The sequence below is a fragment of the Lineus longissimus genome, chromosome 16 (assembly GCF_910592395.1).
Source record: "Lineus longissimus chromosome 16, tnLinLong1.2, whole genome shotgun sequence".
NCBI classification, from domain to species: Eukaryota; Metazoa; Nemertea; class Pilidiophora; order Heteronemertea; family Lineidae; genus Lineus; species Lineus longissimus.
In genome coordinates this window covers 11360814-11373489 of record NC_088323.1, presented here as the reverse complement: position 1 = coordinate 11373489, position 12676 = coordinate 11360814, and the positions used below count along the sequence as shown (strand labels likewise).

The window sequence follows — 12676 nt, the reverse complement described above, 5'->3', positions numbered from 1 at the left end:
CTATGACTTTCCAAATAACAGTTGTCATGGCCAATTGTAACTAGCAAATCAAGAGAAAATAAAGAGAAAACTCACCCAAAACGTCTACCGTACGTAGATGAACTGAGCGCATGAATCTGGGTCTTCTCCGTGTCTTTTATCGGCAATATTAATCAGAATTAGACAACAACGACATGTTGACATTGAGAATCAAAATATAGTGAAATACCACTTTCTAACTGCTCGTTATGAAAAATTAAGATTGGAACTATGTTTTGAAGTGAACATACACACTTTATCATCCTCAGCTGCAATGCCTTAGGGCAATGCCTTATGTGTAGCGCGTTCAGTACATTACAGAGACAGGTAGGATCGAGGCCGTTTTGCAACTTTTGACCAGACGACAATTTCCAGCTTAAAATCTGCAAATTACTGCCAATTACGGGGCGTTCAGTCTTTCTGCTGTGAATAGCTATAATTCGAAACAAGAGTGAATAGCTATAATTCTATATCGAAACAAGAGTTCAAAATATTGGTATCCTGGCACATTTTCTGGCCCAGCTACAGCAAATTCGGATGAAAATGCAACTATTTTGCTGGAACTACTTTCGGCCAGCTCCAGTAGAAACCATTAGCTCCGCTGGAAGCCAGCATAGCTAACAACGTCGTCAATTTATCGATACTTTGTCCCCTGACAGAGAAATTCGGGGTGACGTGCCAAATCGGTGCAATTTCTGAAGAGATTTCTTTGATATTTCAGCAGAATTTCATTTTTAAAGTACATAAGATCGGTTCGTTTGCAAATAATTCTCACATTGTTATGGAGAACCAATATTGAGGGACTCTTGTGAACCAAAAATACAAATTTTTAGTTACGTAAATAGAATGTTTTGAAATGAAAAATCGCGAGTCCGGCTCTCCTGGTAGTTTGTATTCCACATATATTACCCTACAGTTTGGTTATTCAACCCGTTGTTAGCACGGTGATCGGCAAGATACTTGTAGTTACAGTGAAAAGGGGTTTCCCCGACAGTAGAAATCGCCGAGCTAATGGCCGTGGTTATTCGATCAACAACTCTCCGCCACCCCGGACTAGGCCTAGGAAAATTCAAGCCCACCAGATGACCCAACCTGCAGTTACAGTGTGGAATGCAAAATCCAGAATGGCCACTTGGTAGCCATATTGGTTATCTGTTCAGGCCAAAAATCAATAGGGCAAATCGCTGACCCAGCCAAACTATGCCATTGAAAATTCAAGCCCATGAGGTGATTTGTTAACCCAGATTATTGCTCAGTATCGCCAATTAGTAGTATCAATCAAAACTATTCTACTTTTATATCAGAACCTACATGCATACGTCTTCAATATTTATTATAATTCATTGAGATGCAGTCACTGTTATGAGGCAGCCAATCGAAATCCTCAGGGCGATTTTAGCCAACCTAACTGTTGTGATAAAAGACTGTAAGCATAGTTAGGTTCGATCATGGGCAATCACAACTGCTCTAACAATAAGTGAACTTTGTGTCTCAGCATCATATCTAAAATCAACTGGTTATAACATGCCTGGGGTTATACTGCTGAACAGCTAAAATATTGAGGCAAAGTCTGAAGAGCTGTTTGCAACAATATACCACAACAAATTCTCACTGATATTCTTTGCATTTAGTGAGTGATTTTCTAACAAATGTGACCAAACTCTGGTTCTCTGCAATGTAGTAAAGGAAATGTATAATTGGACTCGCAAACAAATTATAGCTGCAGTCTACATTTTAACCCAATGAATATGTTGGTCGTCTGCCTATGTTTGGTCATTATAGTTATGTTATCATTATCATGATAACATTTGCTTTCAAAGTCATCATATGCCTGAAATCACATCTTGACCCTCAATGTATTGACATTGGTCAGACAACATGTGTCAATATCTTGACGAAGAATACAGCATGCATTTATATGCAATCTATTTCATACTGAAGTTGATCGGCTGTTACTCACTCATAAACGGCATTGCTGTACATACAATGGTAACAAGTTAGCGTGTTGGCACTGACCTTCGCTGTCCCTCGTTCATGAAAGTAACATGATCATAAGACTTATTGCACTACATGTAGCTGAAACATTGCTTTAAAGTTGCTAAAACACCTGCCGTATCTATTCATCATAAAAGCCAATATATCAAACAGCTGAACAGTCCAATGTGCTCATTGGTCATTGAATGGAATGTCATGAACAAGAGTCATCAAGTTGGCAGAATGATGCAACTGTAATAAGAAATTCAAAACAACTAATTAGATTACCGGTAAGTCCTTGTTTGTGAAATTTTCCGACTTCACCTCTTGTAGTCATCATCATACCCAAAACATCCAAGATTATGGTGAGAAAGTGCCAAATTCCACAGCATGTACAATCACATCCCCGTGTTAACGATAAGGAATGATTACTTATTAGCATTTCCTGAACTATATACCTTCTAAGTATCACTTTACAAAAATAGGTTGGTGTTAGGTCGCGTGCTTTTCTTTCCTCGTGAACTAATTTTGGCTATGCAATAGACCTAAATTGTACTCTATTCTTCCTCCAGGAAGCGAGATAGCCTTTTTAAATCAAGATGTCTCGCAAGCAAGTAGGTCAAATTGCACTGATTTTTGGTTTCTGTTGAGAGAAAAAAATTCCCTAAAATTTGATATCGAGTTGAAGTATCTAGGTTTTCAATTATAAAACATTGGGCATAAAGCCAAAAAGTTGGACTTATGAACCGTCTGACTGACAAATGCATACTTTTGAACAGCTATTAGACTAGCTCCGCTGACCATTGGTGTACACTGCATACAGCAGAATCAGCTCAAATCTAGACGAGGCGCACCGCTGGAAGTTCAGTATGCAAAATAAGAGCCTTTAACCGTTTCCTAACAAGACCCAGAGGTCAAGTTTATTTCACACGAGTGGGATCCTTATAAAATGATGTAATCGGATCATAAGACTTCACTGCTTAAAATGTAAGAAAAGAACATTCACTATAACACATCATATGATGCATCAAAGTATTCATTGAAAGAAGTGAAACCCTTTTTTTCAAAACCGAGGTATTTAAGTTAATATTGAATGAAAAGGCCAGGGCCCATTCTGCTCACCGTATAGATATTTCACACCGAAATGTTCTCTACAGCTCACCTGTGTATTACGCTACGCATGTGCACATCGTTTCAGATTATTTTTTCCGCCACCGCCAGGTTCTCTCAGTATGCCCGCATGCGCAGTACGATCGTTGCGCCTGGTAACTGATAAACAACATGGTGGATGTGGGCGTATTGCATGTAATGAATCGAGAGTCTGGCGATGAATTATTCAACAATGCACATTTTTATTCCGTTCTAAAGGCAGTTCTAAATCGTAGAAAGGTGATGAAGAAGGCGATCGTTGAGGAGGCAAACAAGGGAGCCCTTTTTTCAGGGCGTAGACATTTATCTTGGCTGAATAGCATGAGCAACTATCCCCAGCAGCAGAAAGAAGAACAAAAAATCTCAGTTGCCGTGCTCGGTGGAATGCATTCATTGAAACCACGCACAAATTTATCCGCGACTATTTACAATTATGCTTTTAAAGTGACCAACGATGACATTGAGATATTGTCTGTGGCAGAGTGCAAGTGTTCAGGTGCACAGATAGCTCTGAGGCCATTTGTGCACTCTGCATGCATTGTTGAAACTAAGGCAACACGTGAAGTTTCCTCCAGACGAACTGGTGCTGGTTCTGGGGGAGTGAGGAGTGCCATGAGATCAGTTTGCTCAATTTGGGGTGGTCTGGATCCACATCGTATGTCATCACATAATGACCCAACAATTCTTGAGAACTTTGGAAGGGATCAATTCACTGCTACATTAGTTTGCCAGGAAGGGACTAAGAATGTGCAAACTGGGGCTGTACCTGAAGCACGTTATGGGCATACACTAACTGGTCTCCATTACAATGGCAATCTTATTGGAGCTGTTCTGTATGGAGGAGTCACTGTGAAGAACACTGTCCAGGGCAAAGAACATTCAACGCAGGATGGCTCTCTCGACTTTATTGACTTAAATTATCAGTGGAAGAAACTGTTGACTGAACTTGTACCAGTTGCATATCATACAGGCTGTGAAATCAAGGACCTTACTATTGTCTTCATCGGGGGACTGTCTCAGCTATGTGAAAATGGGGTGACTTCTACACAGCGTATGTCCATCCAGAAGATAATCACTGTGGAACTGAATCCAACAGTTGACCAAGTTACTGTGCAAAATCTCAGCTCGTCCTTCATTGACCCTACACTGGATAATGTATTTCTCTCTGGGCACAGTGCAAACATCTGCTCTCCAAATCAGCTATTGATTTTTGGGGGGGTACCAACAGTATACCTCTGATATGAACACAAAGACTCCAAGCAACTCTTACTATCTTGTGGACATTACTACCCTCAGCATTCAAGCCAAGGAAGCTCCCACCGGGTTTGCTATGGCTAGTCACACTTGTGTGAGACTAGACCAATCCTCTCTGTTTTTCCATGGTGGAGCCAATGAACATTTGTTCACAATGACAACCAAACGAATGGAGCTTGTTGTTTGTGAAGCGAAAAAATGCATCGTAATTGACAATTTCTCTCTAGAAATTGTCACAAAGCTTCAGTGTGTCTTGTGTGATGCATTTTTACTCTTGCTGTACTGATCTCAGAGGAAATGGTGAATCTCAGGGCCAGGAGGACATCAGATTTACATGTCCTAAATGCAAACCAAAAGGTAAAAGACAAGGAAAGAACAAAGCCTAAAACTGAGTGGTAAATAATTCATGTAATTTGTGCAATGCAGTAGGCCTATTGAAAATGAAAAATGGGCTTTCAGTCTGTATAAGAATTTGCTGCATTGTTTGCAGGGCTGCACCACTGTGCAACACAGAGCCAGGGTATCAATCAATACTAGTTAATTCATCATACATGGATGGCACTGGCCCCTATTTTTTTAAACTTTAAATAATCAATGGTAGTAAAATAAGTAATAAACAAAAATTAGTAAAACTAATATTTAAGACATTGCATTGGTGGTAAAACATGGATGAATAAATCAATCAAAGGTAAATCATATATCATTTGAAGTTTGTTTTGTGGACCACACAGAAGTTAAGATTCTGCATGTAGTAATTCTATTACTCAGACAAAGTGTCCATGTCCATGTCCATCTCCAAGTCAACCATAGTGTCCATGCTCTGGTCAAGAGTACTAGTTTGCCCATTTTCATCACAAGTACAACTGTTGTGACCAACCTGTCCACATTTCCCACTGTAATAAGGATTCTTTTCAGAACTTGCTAGTTTCTGAATTGATTTACTGGTATAAATCCAATGGAAAACCAGGGCATCTCTCAAATCACAGTCACCAGCAGTGTCCTGTCTACTGAGGCACTTGCGAGTGTACCTGTACAACTTATTCCCACATTCGCCACCTTCACTAGAGATCATCCCTACTATGGAAACCTCTTGGGTTCTTGGACTATTTCATCCACATGTTCAATCAACTTATGAAGATAATTTGACCATGGCACATAGTTGAAATGCTCCTCCTAATGAAATGCAAATTGCAGTGCATTCTCCTTGTACGAGTCAGTTTCTTCTGGCACTGTGACAGAGGGATTATTGCTAGAATATACTGCCTTCAACTTGCTGAATAAACCTAGAATGGTTTTGAAATGTTGCTTTCTCTCGGGGTCTTTTATCAACCCACTCACTGTCTCGGCGTTCCTTTCTAAGAACAGAATGCGGGCATAATTGCCTGGCATGATCATGTTCGACTGCAAGCCCAGTTCTTTCATCAAATATTGGTCTAAGGTTTTTTCAGCATGTTGCAGGCATTTTTTTGTTTTCATCATTCTCAGCCCAGTGATAGATCTCTGCTACTTCCCTGACAAATATCTTCTTGAAAACCCTGCCAATATTGATATTGGATCAAGTGATCTGTCTGTGGCATCTGATTTATCAGAGGTATGCTATTGACTCCCTTGCATCTCTCAGCCAGATCATCTTCATTTAGTTTCTCAGGGTTTTCAAGGCGATACTTGTACAGGGAAACTGTCTCATCATGAGTTCTAGATCTGGAGAAGGAACCAACATCAGTTTGACAAGTGTTAGTTGCAGCATAACAAAGAGTGCAAAGATATCTTGAACCACTGCCCTGAAGCCCTGATGATGTACGCTCGTATTTTTCATCAACCATGGTATATAGGCAAGGAGGATACCGCGGTGACGTCACGGCTTTTCCAAGATGGCGCTGCATATTGTAAACAAACTCGATCCACGGCCAAGGGAAAATCAAGTCATCAAAAAAGTTAGATTTTTCGCATCAAATCAGAGTTATTAGTACTTTTCTGCTATGAAATAAGTCTTCAGACAATAAGATATCATTTGAATAATGAAAAGTGCCGTTTTGATGGGGAAAAATAGGGTTTTTTAAACCAAATAGCCGGGCACCGATCTTCCAAAATTAGCGATGGTTTAAAACAGTCTCCCAGATATGGGGCAATCTCTTCATTATCATAATGGGATTTGGAGGCATGTTTACAGATTTTACAAGTTCGAGACCTGTGGGACATAAAACTCGCATAGATCCCCATAGATCCCCTCTATTTGTCGAGTTAGCGCCCCTGTAAGATCATGCATTTTCGGACACTAGAACGAAATCTTCCTGCGGATATCGCGGTTTCGGTGATGATTTAAGGAGAAATTGACTGTTCTTAGAGTTGTATGGGACAGAAATGAGTTCATACTTCATGAATACATGAATATATTATGATATGGGCGGGCTTCTAAGTCAAAACAATAACAAACTCAACTGCATCTCTACTGTATATTGCGTAGTGCATTGCCTAGTGTATTTCGTAGTGTATTTTAGCGGAGACATTATTTCTGCACTTTGGCCACGCCAAACGTCTTTTTTATTCGTGGAAGTTAATCTGCTCTGTAAATTTTATTTTACACAGGAAGAATCCATACTAGGTATTGCAATATTTCATGTCTATTGGTGTTTTTGTGTACAGGAGCGCACCAGACAGTGAGACGTGGAGACGTGTTCAGTGCTGCTGCTGTCAGTAGACTGAATCTGATTGGCCATAGCGATCAGTAATATGGGTCGGGATCACGTGATGTGACGTCACCGCGGTATCCTCCTTGGTATATAGGAAATGCAGGTGATGCTGTCTTACATCATCACCTGTATCAGGATCCACCAGCACCAAGGTGCCATCTTGCATCATCTCTCTTTCACTAGATACATTGCCCAGCAAAGTTGAAATACTGGGCCTGTCACTCTCATCACAATGACAGAGAATGACAGGCCTAGTAACTGAGTTCGCAAATTCTTCTCGAAACAGAAGATGCTTCTCCTCCCAAACAACAGCACTACATGAAACACAACAGAAGGAGTACCTAAAAACCTTGTCAGTTCTAGCAACTTCTGCCTTCTGTGTTATGGCTACATCACCAAGTCCATCACCACCATCCTTGAATAATGTCTCTATTGGTGTTGAAAGTGGTAATCCTAGTTCTCTGAGGCGCATCTCGATTGAATTGTCCCATTCCCATAAAGTTTTTGCGATAGCAGAAATGAAACTAAATTCCACCCCAGCCAGGATTGGGCAGTGGAAAGTCAGATGGAAAGTTTTTGAATTGAGCCATGATGTCCTGTAGCTCATACTGGCAATTGGTAGATATATATTGTTCCGCGATGACCTCAGAGCCTTTAATTAACCTGAACGCACAGTGCCCTGGCATAAATGTAGGTTCAACAGCATCTAGCTGATAGGGCGGTTTCAAAGATGCTGAGGTGGTATTGTCACGCTGTAAACTATATTGTTGCCTTTAAAGCGTCTTTGATAGCAATGTCCGAACACGCATTGCAAGACATACCAGGGCAGACATTTCCAGCTCCTCCCCTTGGTTGTTCCATGTCGACAAAATTTTGTCTGCGTCCTTTTTTCTCCCATCATCAAGAAGTTTTTGGATGAGAACAGCATACATTGCATCAATCGAATCTTCCTTCCTGTCATCACAAAATGAATCAACTGATGATATCAAGTCTTTGAGACGTCGCTGTTTTATGTGATGATACGAAACCTGCTTCAGTGGACATTTTTTTTGCTGCTGAGGAGACAGAACAGTGTTAGTAGTGGTACCACCATTAGATGTACCACATGCATTTGGGCCAGATCCGAAATAGGAATGATCACTAGAAATGACCACCTCTGAGGGTTTAATTTGCAATGGCTTACAGGGTGAAGGTAACTAACTTAAGGACTAAGCATCTTCCTATGCAAAAGCAATCACAATCCTGGTGTGGCAAAAAGTTAGGGGCGGTCAGATTCTTAGAAACCGCAGTCTGTTTTAGGCGATCAACCTTGTTACGACACTTGTTGCATATACAGCGCGGGAAGACAGCTTCCGACTCGTTGCCGACAGAGATACTGTAGTGTAACTGGAGGACATCTGCTGCTTTTGAAACATCAAAGAAAGTGTTCTGTCTTTTGATTTTCCTGAGATCACCAGAACAGAGACGACACATCTGCTGGAGGACTTGCTTGTGATACTGGTCCATATTCTGTAAGAAAGAAGGAAAAGTGTCATTGCTCATGCCAACCAACTTTCACTTGAAGTTTGTATTCACTCTCCTCAGCTGAATGTAGTCATATCCATTATTCCTCCTGAGAGATTCTAAACACAATAAATGATTCATTTGCACTTCCCAAGCTGACCAATCTCAACCAAAATACCCAATTATTTTAGACATACATGCTTAGGACACCCAAAGAAGACAACTCTCTGAAACTGACAGCTGATCAGCTGATTTACCAAAACGGAAGAACAAAGCCGAATTTCCCGACAGATGCTTCCTAGAAATACCCAGTAAGGTCAAGATCATTCAAAATGTACACAGAAACAAATAGACCACGATAGACAGCCTTCCTACCCCCATGGCCCTTCATTACTGACCAAATCATGTCCTCTGAAGATGGTAACAAGCGTAGAAAAACACCCGACAGCATTTTTATTTGCTGAGGAAGCACAGCATACCGCCAGTCACTGGAGGGCAGAGTCTCCCCTTTCCAGCACATTTAACCATGTTTTGCTGTCGCAAACAGGATAAAACACAAGTCGCACAGACTCTGGGGTCTTCTACCTACCTAATTCAACCATTGATCCAGAAGAAAATGTTTCCAACTTCGTAAAATCGGCAAATGTTGACCGAATTTGATGATCAAAACGGCAAATTCTTGCTTATTCCAAGATGCGACAGATGGCGCTCAGTGTATCGCAAAGTCAAATCAATTAGACGAGTGCATGTTTTTAACTCTCAAGTACATATTTGGAGAGGTATTGAAAAAATATTTGTTGTGGCAAGTCTACAGATATAAAGCAATTATTTGATGAAAAAATTAATTTCGAATGTTGCTAATTGGGTAATAGGGGGCGTGTTTTGAGTTTTTTCTGCCAGTTGGCTGAAAAGAGTGGAAATATCAAAGTCTGTCTAATTTGTCGATTATCAACAAATTTCCGTGGTCAATCACCAGTTTATTTTTCACCATTTACTTGCCCGACTGTCCGGAATAACATAATCTAAATTTCAGATTCACAACCGAACGCAGTATTTGATGCGTCGCGGTCAAACATTGACAATTTAACTGCTAAAAGGCTTAAAAAATCAATTGTGGTCTTGTCTCGTATATATATTAACATTTCGGCATGTATTTGGTGGTTAGGAATTCATCCTGGCTAATAAACATTCTACATATATAGTCTACAATGTATAGGTCAAACCAAAGTTGGTATGACATGTGGTATTACAAAGTTTCAAGTTCGGACCTCTAGCGGTTAAGAAATGTGCCACTGTTTTTAAAACAGAATACAGACAATGACGACGGACACAGCGGTGTTGTATAGACTCCCCTAAGGTGAGCCATAAAAAGGGGAGTCCTTTCTTGTATCCTGTACTTACCTGTTAACTGCGTAAATGTGCCGGAATGTCTTTTTTTTTCAAAATTTTTATTTGAGAAATGGAAGTTTGCTGGGGTCACATCTAATCCTGCTTTTTCAGGCGAAAATTCCAATATTCCCACTCCACTTTCACGATAGTCATCATCACTAGAAAGTGACATCATTGGATCATCTCGGTGGAGCTCATTCCTCTCACCCCCTGCAGCAGACTTGAAGCTTTTCTGGTCATCTGAAACAGAGGAACACATTCAACAAATGATAACAATTTATGAATTATGACGTTGATTTAATTACTACACTAGGTATCCCTCAGCCATGCCTGTGGTTGAGGGGTATTGCTGTCCTCTTTGGTGTCTGTCTGTTGAAGATTTTAATATGTTGGTAATGCATATCAGTTGACACTGTTTGCTATTGAAAATAATTAGGCTTCCCCTACCAACAAGTAGTGGAAGACTACTGATTTTACACAACAAGAGGCCCAAGGGCTTAGCGTTCAGCTAACATTTTGTCCATACCAGATACGGTACCAGTTAAATGGACAAGATAGCGGCCAAACTACGATTGCAAAAAAGCAACCGCATCGGAGGCATTTGGATGTGAAAGTAACATGATCTTAAGGTTTATTGCACTACATGTAGCTGAAACATTGCTTTAAAGTTGCTAAAACACCTGCAGTATCTATTCATCTTAAAAGCCAAGATCTCAAACAGCCAGACACTCCGAGTTGCTCAATGGTCATTGATGGAATGTCATGATCAAGAGACATTAAGTTGTCAGAAAGATGCACCTGTTAAAAAAAGTCAATACGGCTAATTGGATTACTGGTGAGTCATTGTTTGTGAAATTTTCAGACTTCACCTCTTGTAGTCATCATCATGCCAAAAAAAATCCAAGATGATGGTGAAAAAGGGCCAAATTCTATAGCATGTACAATCACCTCCCTTTGTTAAATACAACACCACCTGCTACAGTCTATGCATTACTTGAACAAGCTAATATAAGGCAAAACAATGCATCAAACTCACTTAAAAAATAGCAAGGTTGCAGAGAGTAGAATTGACAATGATGTCTAAAACACAATCAGGTGTCCTAAATATTTGGATGGACAGAACAGGGTGTCCTAGACATATAGGTGGACTTGACAATGACGTATGATCGAGTAAGGTGTCCTAAATACATGTTGCCAGGTGGACTTGACAATGAGGTTTCACAGGATACATTACATGTTTTAGAGTGTCTGCTATATCAAGGTGGACTTGGCAATGAGCTACAATAATGGAGCAGGCTGTTCTACTTATCAATTTGTCCTGACAACTGTTCGGTTTTGGGCTATAACTTTTTGGGTAGTCCAGTCCGGTTATTTTGTTACACACTGTTGCTGCTGGCCTCTTTCGGGTGCTCGGGAGACGCGTTTACAATACACGCTGTTTTACATGTAGGTCTATCCATTGATTAGGTCCCAACTGTTACATAACCTCCGGTTCACAACACACAAACTGGCTTTAACTCGGCCCCATTCGTATACACAGCTGTAACAGTGTCCAGAAACACTGTTTGTTATATTTTTGGACTTTACCATTCTAGGCCTTAGAACATACATTTTTGGATCAGACATGTGGTTAATATTTACGTGAGCCAAGCTGGTGTCAGTTAAGGTTAGCAAACCTGCGATTACTGCATTAAACGACAACATATTGTGTCGATCACGAGTGTATCATCCCATGCTAGCATTTTTGTGATTCGTCCTTTCCGATGATCTGATGACACGTTTGACTCCCGAAGGGTAACATATGGGCCACAAACTAGGAAATGTGGCTTTTTCTCTTTGACCATCCTAGGCAATGGACGCGGGTAATTTCTACGGCAATCCATTATTTCCGATTATTCCTCAGCTACATGTATGTGAGGCTGAAGGCTAAATTGTCTATAGCCAGGCATGAAAATCATGTTCCCCCGTTCCTGATATGGCCTCATAGCCAACGGGTAGGTCATATCCCGCCTGCGCTTCTATCCACGAATTAGGCCTATTGGGTTGTTCTATATTCTATCAAGTTAATACCCCTCTCTGTAAAATTATCCCAACTTAACCATGAAACATATATCGAGTATTTTAGTTGGTTCTTTCGGTATCTCTCTGCTAAGCGACCGCAGTCCCTATTGCATCGAAACTGTGAGTCAAGATCTCACCTCTGGGTAGGGAAACTTACGTTAAACTGGGTATCCACTGATGGTTTTATTCTACTGTATTTATAACCAACATCCAATATCTCGCGATCCGTAATACAGCTGTGGATTGGAAGACGAGAAGGCGATTGCGATTTCATTCCGAAATTATGGGAAAGAACGTTTGAGTATATATATCCAAAGAGATATTCTAACTTTGTGTGGACGCTGCTGATTTCTCTGAGATATTTGAGAGGAGATGATGTTCTGCATGGTTCTAGCTATACATTTCACAGACCTGTATAGCCCTTTCGTAGATCATGAGTTTTGTGCACATATGTGTGGAACTAGCAGCATTCATGAGATATAGCCAAAAATATTTCACATGAAGTGCTTCCTGGGACCAAGCGTTGTTAAAAATATTATCACAAGTGTCAAGAGGCACAATAACACCATAACACCTTCAAATAACCCAAAGATGTAATGCCTAGCCTCAATAGTTACAGAGATATGCCCCGGAAACCA

The 12676-nt window shown here is 40.5% G+C and overlaps 1 protein-coding gene across 7 annotated transcripts in view; it reads right to left on the bottom strand.

The window, feature by feature from the left end:
• The window catches only part of LOC135500896 (potassium voltage-gated channel subfamily H member 6-like), a 600170-nt gene that overhangs the window by 120531 nt on the left and 466963 nt on the right, over positions 1 to 12676 (bottom strand). For all 7 annotated transcript variants that reach the window (XM_064792608.1, XM_064792609.1, XM_064792610.1 and 4 more), the window contains one exon: positions 9990 to 10217. In XM_064792608.1, coding sequence (XP_064648678.1) covers positions 9990 to 10217 — 228 coding nt within the window. The remainder of the gene's footprint in view (positions 1 to 9989; positions 10218 to 12676) is intronic.